We start from the raw sequence: 15861 nt of genomic DNA on the forward strand, positions 1-15861 counted from the left end.
TGGCCCAAAGTCACCCCCTAGCACTTGTAACCAGAGGTCTCACTGGCCTTAAGTCTGTCACTGTGTCCTGCTTCCCCCAACAGACTGAGAGCCCTGCAGACTCGGCCAGTTTTCCTCCCTCTGAACTTCTTCTTGGCACACAGGACAGAGCTATCCTCATTCAGAAGCCTTGGGGGGCAGGAAGGGGACAGGCTAAGGACGAATCTCTGGAATACTCTTGACCCTGCTCATGTCTTTCTGAAACAGAGCCAGCCTGGACACCTGCTCCACACACCCCCTCCCCAGACGCAGCCAGAGGGGCGAGACCCACTGCAAGTTTCCACCAGGGATCCTGGCAGTGATTAAGCCCAGTAATTGCAGGGCACCAAGTGGAGATAAGGTGGCCAAATTATTATAATGCTGGAGGTAAGCAAGGCAAATGCTGGGTTCTGGGCCATTTTATAGGGAGTCTGGGGAGTTCAGGGAGGAAGAGACAAAAATCTTCAAGAATGGATGGTAATTTCCCGAATGAACCCAAGAGGCCCCAAGTGATCTAAAAGGTGTTCCTGACATGCAAATTATGCTGACTGCAGCCCAGCGCCCAGCCTATTTAAGGGGCGAGCAGGGCGGAGGGTGCACAGCCGTCTGCGTCCCTCTCCAGCCCCCCGCACCGCCAGCGCCCGTCGTCGCCTGCGCCAGCCATGAGCCGCCAGTTGGGCCACTACCCCGGCGGGGAGCGCCTGGGCTTCAGCGGCTGCTCCGCCATCCTCTCGGGCCGCCTCAGCGGCAGCTCCGCCTCCTTCAGGGCCGGGGTCAAGGGCTCGGCCTTCGGCAGCAAGAGCGTCTTCTGCCTGGGGGGCGGCCGGCGCCTGGCGCTCAGCGCTGCGGCGGGGCGGGGCGGCGGCCGCTTGGGCGGCTTCGTGGGCACCGTCTTCGGCAGCGCTGGGCTGGGGCCGGCCTGTCCGTCGGTGTGCCCGCCCGGGGGCATCCCTCAGGTCACCGTCAACAAGAGCCTCCTGGCCCCCCTCAACGTGGAGCTGGACCCCGAGATCCAGAAGGTGCGCGCCCAGGAGCGGGAGCAGATCAAGGCTCTGAACAACAAATTCGCCTCCTTCATCGACAAGGTGGGTCCCCAGCATCTGCCTGTCCCTGCGTTGGCGGCCAGCGTGCGCAGTGGCACCTGGCTGCGCCACGGGCCAGCTGTGAGCCTCCCTTTCCCCATCTGTAACCTCAGTCATGGTTCTCACCCCAGTGGGTTGTGACGAGGATTAATTGGGATATTTGTAAAGTGCTTAGAACACTGCCTGGCACACCCTTCCGAAAACGGGAGCTTCATTCCTTCCTTGTGAGACAAGAGTGGGAGCGAGGGGACGTCTCGGGGCAGGAGACCCGTGGAATGCGCCCTTTGAGGGCTCCCCATATCAGACAAGGAGATGGAGACACGCCATCAGAACAGGGCGCTAGAGGAACACAGGCCAGGGAATGTCACAGGACCGGGTGGTCGGTGAATGGGGAAGGACTTGGGAGGTAGGAAGTGGATACGTGTGGAAACCAGGCAGATGAGAAAATTGAAGGGTGAGGCTGAGGGGAGGTTTGGAAAGAGGACGTGTCAAGTTCCATGTGTGCTTGGGGGGTGTCCAGAAATTGGGATAACAGGGAAGATGTCTCTGGAGATTCTGAGGCAGTGACCCCAAGGAATGGGGAGGAGACAAGACATGGACTTCTCTTGTCTCCACCTGGGCACAGGTCTAGACCATGAGTGACAAGGGGATGTATTAATAACAGTAGTTGACATTATGAAGACATCTCTCAACACTTGGTGCTGTCCAACTGATTCTCACTTACCAATACACAGCCCATGATTCTGCTATGACTCTGCCTTGCAGGTAAGGAATCTAAGAATAGGGAGGCTAGGATGTGCCCATGTTGATAGGACAGTTGATGGTGGACAGTGTGACTCACCACCATGCTAGGGAAGAGGAAGTGAGGTTGCTGGAGGGGAGCAGGCACGAGTGGAAGAAACACAGCCCGTGTTCCAGAGGACGGGGGCATTCTCTTCCTCCCGCTAAGTCTCTTGTTCCCTAGCCTGTTTCCTTCTGTCCCGCAAGCTAGGAGGGGTGAGAAGAGGAATGCTGGTGGGTAGCAGATGGTCTGAAATTAGTTCGTCCAAAAATGTCAAACCTTTGGTCAGACTGTGAAGAGGTGACAACCTGCTTTGAGCAACAAAGAAACAAACACTCCAAGAATGATTTAGGCTGTGTAACAGAAAGAACATCCTAACCTAACCAGCACGACTTTCCGATGTCATTCCCCAGGCACTGTTTCTCCCGTGCTTCCCATTTTCCTTTACTCAGAAAACACTAGCATTTATAGCAAGGAAGCTGCCGCAGTCCCATGAAACTCATGGAGACAGAGGCAGATGATACCCACTTAAGCCCACTTCCTCATTTCTTTTAGACTGGATCTTAGTTCTTGTCTTGGAGATCCAGGTGAGCATGTCCCCCTGGCTGCATCCATCCTCTGATGAGCCTTGCTCTGTCCTGCCCCCATCCCCCAGGACGGCTGCTTCTTATTTCTGGGGCCCTCTCCTGACTTTTGAAAGGAAACAGCATGAGGACTCTGGGCCATGACCACCTTTTGGTTTCCAGGTGCGGTTCCTGGAGCAGCAAAACCAGGTGCTGGAGACCAAGTGGAACCTCCTGCAGCAGCTGGACCTGAACAACTGCAGAAACAACCTGGAGCCCATTTACGAGGGCTACATTAGCAACCTGCGCAAGCAGCTGGAGACACTGTCTGGGGACAGGGTGAGGCTGGACTCTGAGCTGAGGAACATGCAGGATTTGGTGGAGGACTACAAGAAGAGGTGAGCAGGAAGCAGAGAATATGCCCCTGGAGGGTCTGATCACAGAGGAGGTTCTGATTTGGAGCCAGCATTTTTGCCTTTGCTGATACCATTGCTAACTCCTTTCCCACGGGGGAGGGCTGGGCATCTGGACAGAATGGGACTTAGGAAGAGAATAGAATGCTTCGAATTGCCTAGGAAATGTGTGCTCAATTTCTAGCACTAAAAATGGAGGAATGGGGGAAAGAGAAGTGTCTCAAAACCAGGTAGACAACCCAATGATTTTATAGTTCCTCCTGAGTGAGATTTTCCATGGAAGTTCCCAAAATATCAGACACCCAGCTAATCCCAGGACAAATTTTAAAGCCAAGCAAAAATGAATTTTTAAAACTTATTGCATGTTGAAGCATATCTGTGCTGCTGAATCCTACCTTTAAAGAGAATAATTGAGAATGTGTTTGGAAACAGAGATTGTGTCTTCCTCCAAGTTCAGCCAAATATGAAAGAGTAATAAATCTGGGCTCTGCGTGAGTAGATATGTTGGAAGTTTGCTTCCAGCTGCCAGGATTTCTAGGGATAGATGACTTCTTCCACAATTGAAGGGTGGAGTTGGTGAGACCTGAGTTCTCTCTCTTACTCCACATTCAACCTGCCTGTCCATTCCTATTCTGAAGTCTCTGCAAAGCAGAACCCTTACCTGAGCCCCACGTGGGGATCCCCAGGGAGGAGGAGACACGGTCCCTGACCTCAGAGAGCACACAGATTTTGGGGACAGGCTTAAAGAACACTTTCAGATAGTTGCCAATAAGTGGAAAAGAATACAATGTGAACTGAGATCCAGTGGAAGTAACATGGTAATTGGAGCCCAAGTGGAGTGAGTAGGGTCTGGAAAGAACAGGGGCTGCCAGGCACAGTCCAGAAGTCCAGGGCACAGGCATGCAGAGTGGAAGGGCTCAGTGCTCTGGAATCATCACTCACTAGTTGAGCAACCATAGGTGAATCTCTTGATCCTCTGTGAACTTCAGCTTTAATATTTACAAAAATCAAATACCGATACCTGCCTTGCTACCAAAAAGAACTATTGAAGGGATAATGCCATATAGTAATGTATTAACAGCTCTTAGAAGAGTCAAAGGGCTGCATAAAGGTAAGGCATCGTATCCCTGATGTCTAAGTCTTAGATTTGAATCCTAGCTTCACTAATAACTAGCATTATGACTTTGGCCAAGTATTTCAATGTCTTTTGCCTCATTTATAAAATTGGGATAATAATAGAACCTATCTCATAGAACTGTTGTAGAGATTAAATGAAATAATGTATGTGAAGAGTTAGCGCAATGTTTAGCATGCAGTAAGGAGTAAAATAAATATTAGCTACATTTATTATGATTATTTTAAAATATCATTTTTATCAACCATCTCTTCTACCTGTGGGTCCTTCTGTGGCTTTTCTTGTACCTCTCTTATGTTGTGTCATAAATTTGAATCATTACTTTAATTTAATTTAATCATAATTTGATCATCCTTAAGTTAGAATTTTCAGTACATTTGCCTTCCTGTTAAACGGTGAGTTTCTAGAAGACAGTGTATTTTAAGCATCATTATATATCTTGAAGTTTTTCTCATAGATTCTCTAAAGTAATTTTTAAAACTTCTCACAATTAAAAAAATTAATGTCTGAAAAGTTTTATCATAAATTTAAGTAGTTGCAAAGGAGGTGATTTCAAGCATATTGTGTATATTGCCATTTAAAGTTATAAGAGCTATATTACTCATTTAAATGTATTCAGTTGCATATAGGTGCCATGGTAGGTTAGTATCCATCATCTTTCACCTAAAAAGTTAATGAACAAGCTCTGCTTTAAAAATTGCAAATTTTACCTTGATCCTTTTTCCCATTTGAACTAAAATTTTCATGCCACTTTCCCCACATAATTTGATTCCAATGTAATATATTTTTTACGCCTCTAAGTCTTTGACTGATCACCCAAGCTATCACAAAATATGCATGTATCTTGAAATTTTAGATTATGTCTTGAGATCATAAGTTTTTGAGTGTTAAAGATTCATTCTGGGTTGAGTTACCCAAACAAAAAAATGTGTTACTAATTTTGTTAAGTAAGTATTAAACATAAAAAATACAAAATAATTTTGGAAATGCATTTCTTAATACGTTGAATGTGGCAGATTTTTTTCCAACTGGCTTAGTTATCCATGTATGAATATGGATTCTTGTTAGAATGAGATAATATTCTAGGGCTATGTTTTTTCTTATTCTTAGGTAAGTGCTGGGAAAATTTACTCATATAAATAGATTTTAATGGAAGGAGTTTTGCAAGGGTGGTGTTGTTCAGTTTTCTGAATGCCTGCCCAGTTTTTCTGTTTTTTTCTTTTTTCCATAGCATCTGTTATTTTCTGACATACTGTATAATTGATTTATTTGTTGTGTTCATTGTTTGTCTCTCTCTGCTCCATAAAGGCAGGGATATTTGTTTGTTTTATTCATTTGCTTACCCCAACTTCCTAGAAAGTACCCCACCCTGAACATATATTTCTGTAGGTGAATCACATGTCAAAATCACATAGTAACTTATCATTAAAGATCATTTTTAATAATCTGTCAGCTGACGACTCAGGTCCTTCTTTCTTTTTTTGAAAGCAAAATTAAAAACCATCTGACTTATAAAAAGGATTTGTTTCCTGGCCAATAAAGTCATTTACCTTCCCAATTTCTGGAAAATTTTTCAAGAATGTTTTACCAAGACTGATCAAGTGACCACTTAGGATACAACTTACTCTGTCCCTTAGGGGCACCATGTTTAATCCAACAGATCAGAAAGAACTGGGAACATAAAAGCACTGTTAGTATTCAGTACACATTTACTAATTTTTTATTTTTAAAAAATAATGTGATTCTATTCCATGTTTTTATATATGTGTAGACACACATATACAGTTTTGAAACTTTGGAGCTGCAGATTTAGCTCATTCGATTTATAGAAAATATCTACCATCTAGCTTCACTGGACAAACCAGTTTTCATGATCAAACCGGAGAAATGAGTTGCTTTTTGTTAGACAAATTCTGACTCCATTTCTAAGTTCGAATAAAAGTATAAATATGTACTTTGGGGTCTATCATAAATTCCACTCAGCAATAAACTAAGGAATATATATTGTACAGTCTGTTACTAAAAGAATTCAAGATTAAAATGATATAGATTTAATATAACTAATACATCTATGTTATAAAACAAGATAAATCAATATGCACTTTCTCATAGTTTGACTTTTATTCACTGTAATGTATTTTTAAAATTATAAGTTATTCATAAAGTCAATAGTACTATTATAGCATTGTTTTTCTTTGTAAATGTGTGTATGTATATTGAACTCTAGAGTTTGATCTCTAGAGGTAAATAATATAAAATTATTAGTAACTAATGTCATGGATTTTGATAGCTCTTTTGATCAAGCATTTCCTATGTATTTTAGGAAATAGAAAAATATAAAATACTAAAAACTAATGGGTCTGGCAACTAGCATATGCTTTTATTTTTATTAAGAGAAGGTAGACATTATTAAATATTTTATAAGATAATATGAGATAAAGATTGACTATAATAGCAGTAACTATTTCATGATGGAATTTAATAAAAAGGTTTCAATTCTTTTCAATAACACACGGAATCTGAGATCGATCATACGAACTGTGTTCTGTGTGTTTTATCCAGTGTAATCAGAACAATCTGGCAGTCTTGGAACAGTCTTTCTGTTCACATTTTACCAACTCATTTCGCTAACCTGTGCTGCTGTGCTTCAGCCACCCAGCAAGGCCTTCTCGTGGGGAGGGAGCTGCCAGGTACACACCTTAGGGATGAATAAAGAGTGAAAAAGAATTGCTTATGTTTAAGTACATAGAAAAAAAGCTATTTTCTAGCATTGATTATTTATTGTTTTCCATTTTTTATAGTAAAATACACATAACAAAATTTACCATCTTCACCATTTTTTAAGTGTACAGCTCAGTGGTATTAAATACATTCATAATATTGTACAACCATCACCACTATCCACCTCCATAGCTCTCTTCATCCTGGGACACTGAAACTCTACACCCATTAAACACTAACTCCCCATTCCCCCCCCACCCCCCACAGCCAGCATTCTACTTTCTGCCTCTATGAAGTTGACTACTCTAAGTACCTTGTGTAAGTGGAATCACACAACATTTGTCTTTTTGTGACTGGCTTACTTCACTTAGCATAATGTTCTCAAGGTTCATCCATGTTGCATCATATTGCAGAATTTCCTTCCTTTTTAAGTCTGAATAATCTTCCATTGTTTGTATATATATTTACCATGTTTTGCTTATCCATTTAGCATTAACTATTTCTTACCAATGCACTATTTTGTTTGCTTCACAAATGTTTTGTAATACATTTTTTGACAATAGTAAGGGATAGAAGAGGTGAGCTCTTTAAATAAAAGGATCAATAGTCTCATCTCCCCAGTCTATAATATATATGCATTAAGTACATCCCAGTCTCATCCAAACCTCTGTTTCTTAAACCTTGCTTCATCTGGAGCGGAAATATGTATAAGAAACAGGTGTAATGTATAGTTTGAAGATGAGAATAGTGCTTTGTTTGGTGCCTGGGAGGTTTTTGCACCCTGAACCTTTGTACCATATTAAGAAGCCATGTGGCAGAGCGGGGTGCCTTTCTGCTAAGACATGGGAGGGGCTGTGACAGGGAGGTGGGACAGTAGAATCTGGATGACATCTTGACCACAGGTGCTTTCTCAGGCAGGTACATTTTAGGGCAGACTGCACAGGAACTAAGGAGCTGGAGAATTGATTTCTTTAAACCTGTCCTTGCCCACATCCCATTTAGAAAGGTTATATGTGCCCCAGGGGTACATGCATTCCAGACCTTGCAGCTCTTGACACAGAGGTGACCACTAACTGCTCAGTGAGCGTTTATGGAACTGAATTACCCCAATGTCTTGCCCCATGCAGGTATGACGTGGAGATTAACAGACGCACAGCTGCTGAGAATGAGTTCGTGGTGCTCAAGAAGGTGAGAGGGGTGCAGGAGGGGCTGGAAGAAGCCTAGAGGGCTCCCGACTGCCTGGCACAGTGATGTTTGCAGGATGAGGGAAGGGACCTTGTGGGTCGCTCAGTCCCTTGGGAAGGGGGGATGGGGGCTCTAACTTCCCAGCTCCTCCTTGCAAGCGCCTTGCCTGGGATGCACGCTGCTCCCAGAATTTGCCAGCTTAAAATCCAGGCACTTCCTGTGTGGCCATTGCGTGGCATGTCAGCTGGTTTGCTCTCAGGGACGGAGCCCCCACGAAGCATGCGTGGGGTGAGGAGAGTGGAGAGAGCTGGGCATCTGGGGCTCCCTGTGGCAGGAAGGGAGGTGAAGCAGCTGGCTCCTCTTGGGGCAGCCTGACCGTCATGTGTTCCCAGGATGTGGATGCTGCCTACATGAACAAGGTTGAGCTCCAGGCCAAGGTGGACTCTTTGACAGACGAGATTAAATTCTTCAAGTGCCTCTATGAAGGGGTAAGGGCTTCACTGACCTCTCTTGTGAGGTCTGCTCCTCTTGCAAGTGGCTTTGGCCGTTGGCCTGGATGGATGTATGGACCAGGGTTTGGGAGGGAGAAGGTTTTCAGCCCACGGCAGCTGGCATCCGCTGAGGCACTGCTGGGTGCTGCTCAGTGAGCCAGGCTTTGAGGAGACCATGAAGGAGAAGAAACGATTCCTGTCTTCCAGGATTTCACAGCCTGGCAGGAAGAACACCATGGAGCTGAGCTTTGGGAGAGCAGAGGAGGGAATGGTGGATTCTGCCAGGGCTATCAGGAAAGGTTCCTGGAAAAAGACGAGGAGGAGGAGGAGGAGGAGGAGGAAGATTTCAGGGGTGCTGAGAAGGGCAGAAAAGTGAAGATCCAGGAGCCTGTGCCGTGCTGAAGCACTAGGGGCATGGAAGGGGACAGAAGCCTTCCACAGAGGAGGGGGAGGTGGTTGGTGACACCCTAGAGGCTTCCGTGTGCCCTATAGAGAGTTCAGACTTGATCCTGGGGGGAGGGTGGCCATTGCTGGTTTTGAGGACCAGACTGTATTTAATAGAAGCAGGTAGGAGCCGTCCTGAGTGCACGGTGGATGGGGCGGGGGGGGAGTCTCACCATTCGGGGCTGGGAGCCCAGGGTGCTCATTCACATGTCTGGCAGACACTGACGCTGAGGCACAGTTCAAATGCCAGGGAGGGGCAGCAGGGCAGTGAGGAATTTTCCCAGGGAGGATCAGGAGAAGTGGTTCCTCATGGGGACCCCCTAACTGGCTCCCCTCCTCCAACTGTCCCCCAGGAGATCGCTCAGATCCAGTCCCACATCAGCGACACATCTGTCATCCTGTCCATGGACAACAACCGGGACCTGGACCTGGACAGCATCATTGCCGAGGTCCGCGCCCAGTATGAGGACATCGCCCTGAAGAGCAAGGCCGAGGCCGAGGCACTGTACCAGACCAAGGTGAGCTGGGGCCAGGTGTGCTGAGGCCCAGTGACCACAGCTGGCGTCCCACATCATGCATGCATGTGTCCCTCATCCTGCATGCATGTGTCCCTGTGTGCTTGTGTGTGCACGTGTGTGTATTTGGACTCAGCAGAGACCTCCTTTGTCTCGGAGGTGGGCCTTGTGGGAATGCCTCCTGTGGTGCAGGGAGATCAGCCACAGTCTTGGCATATGTTGGGGACATATGTGGGGCTTAGCCCTTACCCTGCCACAGTCCTTGGCTGGTAGCTGAGGCCACACTAGCCACAACCCTGATAGGATTCTGACAGTTTTTGTGGGTAATCTTCGTGTTTCTAACTTTGGCAAAATGAGGACAGGAAATTTATAACTCCACCAAGGCCCCTCCCTGTCCCCTCCCTCCTCCCTCTCTCGCCTCCCGTCCTCCTTCGCTGGTGCCTGCACTATGTGAACACTGAGAATGGCATGTGGTCACCCTGTCTGTTCTAAGTACTCTTAAGCAGGTGGATTCTCAACTGTCCTGTGCTCCTCTTCTCTTGTCACCCATCCTCAGATCCAGGAGCTGCAGGTCACAGCAGGCCGGCATGGGGATGACCTTAAGCTCACCAAGGCTGAGATCTCTGAGCTCAACCGGCTGATCCAAAGAATCCGCTCAGAGATAGAGAGTGTGAAGAAGCAGGTGGGTTCCATGGGATGAATTAGCTAACAAGGCCTCCTGAGCACCAGTCTGGACAAGACCAAATACGGAAAAAGGGCAGGACACCCCTCCGTAGGGTGTTTATAATTCATCAGGAGAGAATAGTGTGAGCACACGTGGAGGGTGAAGCAGTCTGCACACTGCAGCACGCTCAGTGAGTGCTATTGGAGTCCAGAGGGGAGACAGGTGAGTGAGGACCCAGGGAAGCTTTTCCCAGGGGGTGGGATTCACTGGGCTGGGAGCCAACAAGGAGAGGGGAGGTCCAGGTATAGGAGCCAGCAGAAGCAGTGGGTAGAAGTAGGGATGTGCACTGCACATGTGCAGACAGGGTTACCCCCTGGAGTAGAAGGCCTGCCATGGGATAGGGTGGCAGGGAGCAGAGAACGCCACTGGATAGGGATCAGTGGATTACTCGTGGCCCAGCAGTGGGGTTTAGACCTGAGGCAGAAGGTAAAGGGAGCCATTGGCAGTTTTCGCATGGTGATCCCTTGTTCGAGGAGAGAGAATCCCACAGTGCATTTTGGAACACAGTGGAGAAGGAACAGCCTCCCGTCCTGAACTCCACCCTGCACTCTTGTCGGGCCTTCCCCCGGAGGTTGTGCTATGGGAAAGGCACTTCACCGAGGTCCCTCTCTCTGGGAGGTCACGCCTGTGCAACTACACCTATGGTTCTGAAGCAAGCAAACCCATGAGTTTCCCAAAGTTTGTGGAGGCAGTGCAAGGAGTTAAGGCTCTCAGCTCCCAGGCAGGTCAAGTTGCCCCATCTCCTCATCCTCCCCTGCACCTCTGTACACCCTGCACGAGTGTACACACACTCACGCGCACACACACACACCCCTCCTCTGTGCAGTAGGCTCATGGCAGTGGGAAGAAGAAAGACCAGCATTAAATAAGAACTGAAGGCATTTTGTTAAATCAAGATCTGTACAAATACAAGAAAAACACATAGTGTTTGAAGCGCCCTCAGCATTCGATTTCAGCTTTTTACTGATAAAATGCCACATGTTTATGGTTGGGTGAGGTTATTACCAGAAAGTGACTTTTTGTGATCAGGATGCCCGTGCTTCAGCGGGCGGGGAAGATGTCCTCTCTGGGGAAGGTGGGGTCCTTGTGACGCTCGGTCCCCATCGTGGCTCCTGTTGAGGGCCCTCAGCCAAGGTGCTTTCCCACCCTCTGGCCTCTTCTGCCAAAGAAGGTGCCCACAGTTTCACATGCAGAGTCTCTTGGTGTTTGGTATCCCCAGCGTCTGTGTGATATTTGTTTCAAAGGATTTCATGTCCTCTCAACTCATGCCAATGCCAAAGACTCAAGCTTTTGATGCCCTAAGGATCACCCTGGGGGGATCTTGGCCAGTGAAAAAGAATAGAAGACAGTTCCACTGAATTCAGATAACAGAGTTTATTGTCACTCCCCGGAATGTTTAGACCAAACAGTCCCGAGGATGGGACGTGGTTTTTCTGTGGCCAGAAAGGGTTCTAGGCATCTCCTCGAGGTCCTAGTCATGTCCTTGGGGATGTGAGCCACTTACCCCAAACGCCGTGGGTGTGGGCACTGCTGGGGGCCCGCGAGGGTGGCGCCAGCTGGACAACATCCTAGAATTCCATTGGGCTTCAGGGTCAGCTGCTTTCCTTGATGTGAAGCAAACTTAACTCCACAGAAAGGGGGACCCCAGAAAGAGAAGCCTGGTGCTGAGATCCCACCAAAACCTCAGCTGCGGGGCCAGAACACACACCCAGACTAAAAGGCTCAAGAGCTTGCGCATGCTCGCAGGCCCACGGCCCACGGCAGCTTCCTCCAGCAAGGCACACCTCTCCCCTGACAGCAAGTGCTTGTGGCTGGTAACACCTGTTAGCTCTGGGAAAGTATCTCTTACACCTGTTGCCTTTTAGCACGCTTCTCTGTGGGATTTTAGGACCTAAGTGTGGCAGGTTTATCGGACATTTTATTAATTGGAACTTTGTTAGCCCTCATTTTTTTTTCATGGTTTACAAGATCTCCTAAGACAACCTGTACGTTGCAGAGCTGAATTGAGTCTAGCTTCCCAGAAACTTTTTCCAGGGTTGGCACTAGAGTCCTACAGCTAGTGTTGCAGAGCAGGAGGGAGAGGGCAGGGGCCATGTGCCCAGGCAGCCCACCTTCTTAGCGCCTGTTCCCTCCTCCCTCCCAGGTGGAGACTTTCCACCTTCAGATGCTGAGGCATGAGCCAGGTGAACTGGGCCTGGAGTCAGGGAAAGGACAGAGTCACCTCTAGTGGTGGCGAAAGTTGGATGAGCCAGGAGGACTGGAGGCATTTGCTGTCAGCCAGGACCCGATGAGGGGAGGTTGTCTGAGCAGGATCTCAGAACTGGGCTCTGACTCAAAGCGCTGAATCTGTTTGCCCTTCAGTGCACCAACCTGGAGACAGCCATCGCCGATGCCGAGCAGCAGGGGGACTGCGCCCTCAAGGACGCCCGGGCCAAGCTGGACGAGCTGGAGGCCGCCCTGCAGCAGGCCAAGGAGGAGCTGGCGCGGATGCTGCGCGAGTACCAGGAGCTCCTGAGCCTGAAGCTGGCCCTGGACATCGAGATCGCCACCTACCGCAAGCTGCTGGAGGGCGAGGAGTGCAGGTGGGGGACCAGATCCCTGTTGTCTGGGGCAGTTTTCTCTCTGCTTTGGTAGGAAGCCCAAAGGCAAGAAGTTTGGTCCTGTTTAGATCCTACTGAAGTAAAACCATACAGCAAATGGGCTTTCCACGTGCTTAGGACGGCTGATGTTACACGGCAAGAAGGACCAAGTTATAAAAATCCCAAAGAGGCTGTGGGAAAGGAAGTATTAACGTCAGCAACGTTTGAGAGACAGGGCATCCCCTGACCCTTCACGGTGCATTCTCATGGGTGGATGGGGAAGGGGCAAGATGGCCTGCAGGAGTCATCCAAGTTCAAGGTCGCTCTGGCAAAGCCTGGAGTTCAGTGAGGATGTGAGCTCATTCTTCTTACTTGTCTAAGGCCAATGGCATAACTAGAGGTGTGGGAGGCATAATTATCCCACATTACAGACCGTCCCGAATCCTCTTTGTTGGAGAGCTGACTCCTTGCGGCAGATTTTTCCATCTCAGGTCCCCCTGGCATGTATGGGAAGAAAGCAGACTGGGACAAGGTTGGGGACGCGTTCTGAGAGGAGGGGCTTATTCACAGAGGTGACTCCCTGGACAGGTGGGGTGATTGTTTATGGAGAATTTACCTGCTTTCTTTTCCCTCTCCAGGATGTCTGGTGAATATCCAAATTCCGTGAGCATCTGTAAGTACCTTCAGATCTCAGTTCTGCCCTTGGTGACCTTACCAGAAGTCTAAATTCCTCTAATTCCATGACACAAAAGAGAAATCAGAATCACAGACAGGGTTCAGGGGAGACTTAAGGGCCCAAAGAGGGAGCTGGCTTTGGTAACCACGGGGAAGCAGTGGATGGAGAATAATAATATCATGAAATACCAAAGTACAACTTACAGAAAGATCAAATGGTACCCATCGGTGTACAACACAACATAGGAAGGATGCTTAATGGTAACATCATTTTCCTATTGCGGTCTGACCAAAATAAAGGCCCTATATTGCAGTAAGAGGGATTGGGGGCGCCTAAAGGGCTGAATGGTGGAAAGAGATAGCTGAGCGCACTTCCTCCGGGTTTAAAAGCTGGAGAGCGTTCGGGAGGTGCGGTGTTGCTGAGGCGGGGGTGGGGGGGCTCTGGCGGCCCCTTTCCTCCATAGCAGGAGCACCAGCCTCTGTGAAGGGCCTTTCTTCATTGGGTCCTGCCCGTGGGGAACTTCTCTGATACAGCCCTGTCTGCTGAGAACATCAAGTCTGACATATGTAATAGGCTGACACAGACTGATAGGGAAAGATCAAATGCATGGGGCTAATGCATGAAAGATGAAGCCACATATCATTAGCGCTGATAAACATCTCTTAGTAAACTACAAGCACAACAGCGAGAATCTGTCTCAACATGAAGCCACCGGAGGGGAGAGAGCTGAGGGAGTGGCCCCGGCTGCCCCAGGGGGGCCTCTGACGTGGGGCACAGCTGACGGGGGCTGGGGCTTCTCTCGCCCTTTCCAGCCGTCATCAGCAGCACCAGCGCTGGGGCAGGAGGCGCCGGCTTCAGCATGGGCTTTGGGGCCGCAGGCGGCTACAGCTACAAACCTGCTGTAGCGGACACCAAGACCAAAGGTAGCTGTGGCAGCGAGTTCAAGGATCCCCTGGCCAAAACCTCGGGCAGCAGCTGTGCCACCAAAAAGGCCCCCAGATGACGGACTGGCAGTCGGCGATACGAGCAGAAGCCTCAGAACCCATCCACCTCCTCCCTCTCCTCCCTGGGGCCCCTTGCCAAGTCAGGACCTGCTTTGTCCATGACCACAATCCCATCTCCTCCTCTTCTTGTCCTCTCTGGGTGACACTCTGACGTGGGGAGTCCAGTCATGGGCTCTCTCAGTGGCTTCGTTTTTGGCCGTGGGTCACTGCCCCAGATACAGAGGTCACACCACCCCTCCCCCAACCCCGGATGTTCCCCACTGCCAGCTGCAAGCCCCTCTGCCCCCATGCCTTTCCCAGGCCTTCACTGAGAAGGGACTCTCTTTGCCCTCTCATTGGAATTGTGTCCAGTTCTCTGCTTCTCCTGCAATAAATGATCAACGCCATTTGGTTCTCAGTGTGGAATCTGTTGCCCAGATGTCAACATCTGCACTGCCTTAACTTTCCTTGGTCTGACTCTGGCTTCCCGCTACGTGCCTGGCCTCTTGAGGATCCGTCTGGTTCTAGCCAGGCGGGCACTCGGTGACAGCCGATCCTGGTAAATGGCTGAGATTTATTCCTGAGGCTGCTGCCCGGCAGGCTCAGTGCTTCACATGCCCCGTGTCCCCTGTTCTGCACAATGGCCCTGCGAGACATCATTACCCTGTTACAGAGAGACACTCTCAGACTGCCAGAGCTTCAGCGTGGCTTTGAGGCACCCATGGTCTCCATGCTCACTGCCTGGGTTGGAGTGGTTGTCTCCTCTTTTCCTCACCTCCTCCCTCTCCTGACACCCACTGCCCAGTCTTGTTCTCCCACGATGGCCCTGCTGTCCTCTTCTCACCAACTTCTTTTCCACCCTCGCATGGGAGGCCTGTGTGTATGTATGCTCATGGGTGCATCTCTAGCTATTGTGTACATGAAGTAGTGGCTCATTAACAAATATTTAGTGAGCCAGAAATCGTTCAGGCACTGGGGATACCGGGATAAACAAAATTGGCACAGACCCTGCCCTCGCAGAGCTTATAGTCTAGAGGGGAGAGCAAAAGTGCACACTTAACAGAGCAACATACAATATGATGTCAAGTAGTGTTAACTGCTCCAAAGAAAAATTCAGTGAGGTAAGAGGCTAAGGATTCACGGGTGCTCTTTTAGGCATATGTGTGTGTTTCTACAAGAATCTTAGTTTCTCAGAGTCAGTTAGCACAGGTGATTTGAGCAAAATCCTTAAGGGCAAGACCATCTTTTAAGCATGAGCCCATGTGAGGTGGTACTCAGAGCGCCTGTGACCCCTTCTCCTCCCCCATCACTCGCTGCCTTACACTCCAGCCTCTCCCCAGCTGGCCAGAATTTTCACACTCGTGGGCCTTTGCAAATATGATTTTCTCAACCTCAGGTGTCCGTTGCCTGTTTATTGAAAGGCTGCTGGCTTTTTGTAGCCTGGCTGAAGTGCCACCTCCCATGTTCCTATGGAGTCTGGTCTCTGCAGCTGGAACGACCAAGACACCGAGCACTCAATGAGAAGGAATGCTAGTGCTGCCTGCCCAGCGC

At 48.8% G+C, this 15861-nt stretch overlaps 1 protein-coding gene across 2 annotated transcripts; it reads left to right on the top strand.

Moving 5' to 3' along the window:
* Positions 1-593: 593 nt before the first annotated feature.
* KRT72 (keratin 72) lies at positions 594-14712 on the top strand. Of its 2 annotated transcripts, XM_045553938.1 has the most exons (9): positions 674-1103; positions 2628-2842; positions 7841-7901; positions 8291-8386; positions 9187-9351; positions 9905-10030; positions 12434-12654; positions 13290-13324; positions 14140-14712. In XM_045553938.1, the coding sequence occupies exons 1-9, from the start codon at positions 681-683 to the stop codon at positions 14328-14330; spliced, it is 1533 nt and encodes a 510-aa protein (XP_045409894.1). In that variant the 5' UTR covers positions 674-680; the 3' UTR covers positions 14331-14712. The 2 variants fall into 2 exon arrangements, with proteins under 2 accessions (XP_045409895.1, XP_045409894.1); XM_045553939.1 differs by lacking the exon at positions 9905-10030 and having other exon boundaries at positions 594-1103.
* Positions 14713-15861: the final 1149 nt, after the last annotated feature.

Source organism: Lemur catta, chromosome 6, assembly GCF_020740605.2.
Source record: "Lemur catta isolate mLemCat1 chromosome 6, mLemCat1.pri, whole genome shotgun sequence".
In the NCBI taxonomy this organism is placed as follows: domain Eukaryota; kingdom Metazoa; phylum Chordata; class Mammalia; order Primates; family Lemuridae; genus Lemur; species Lemur catta.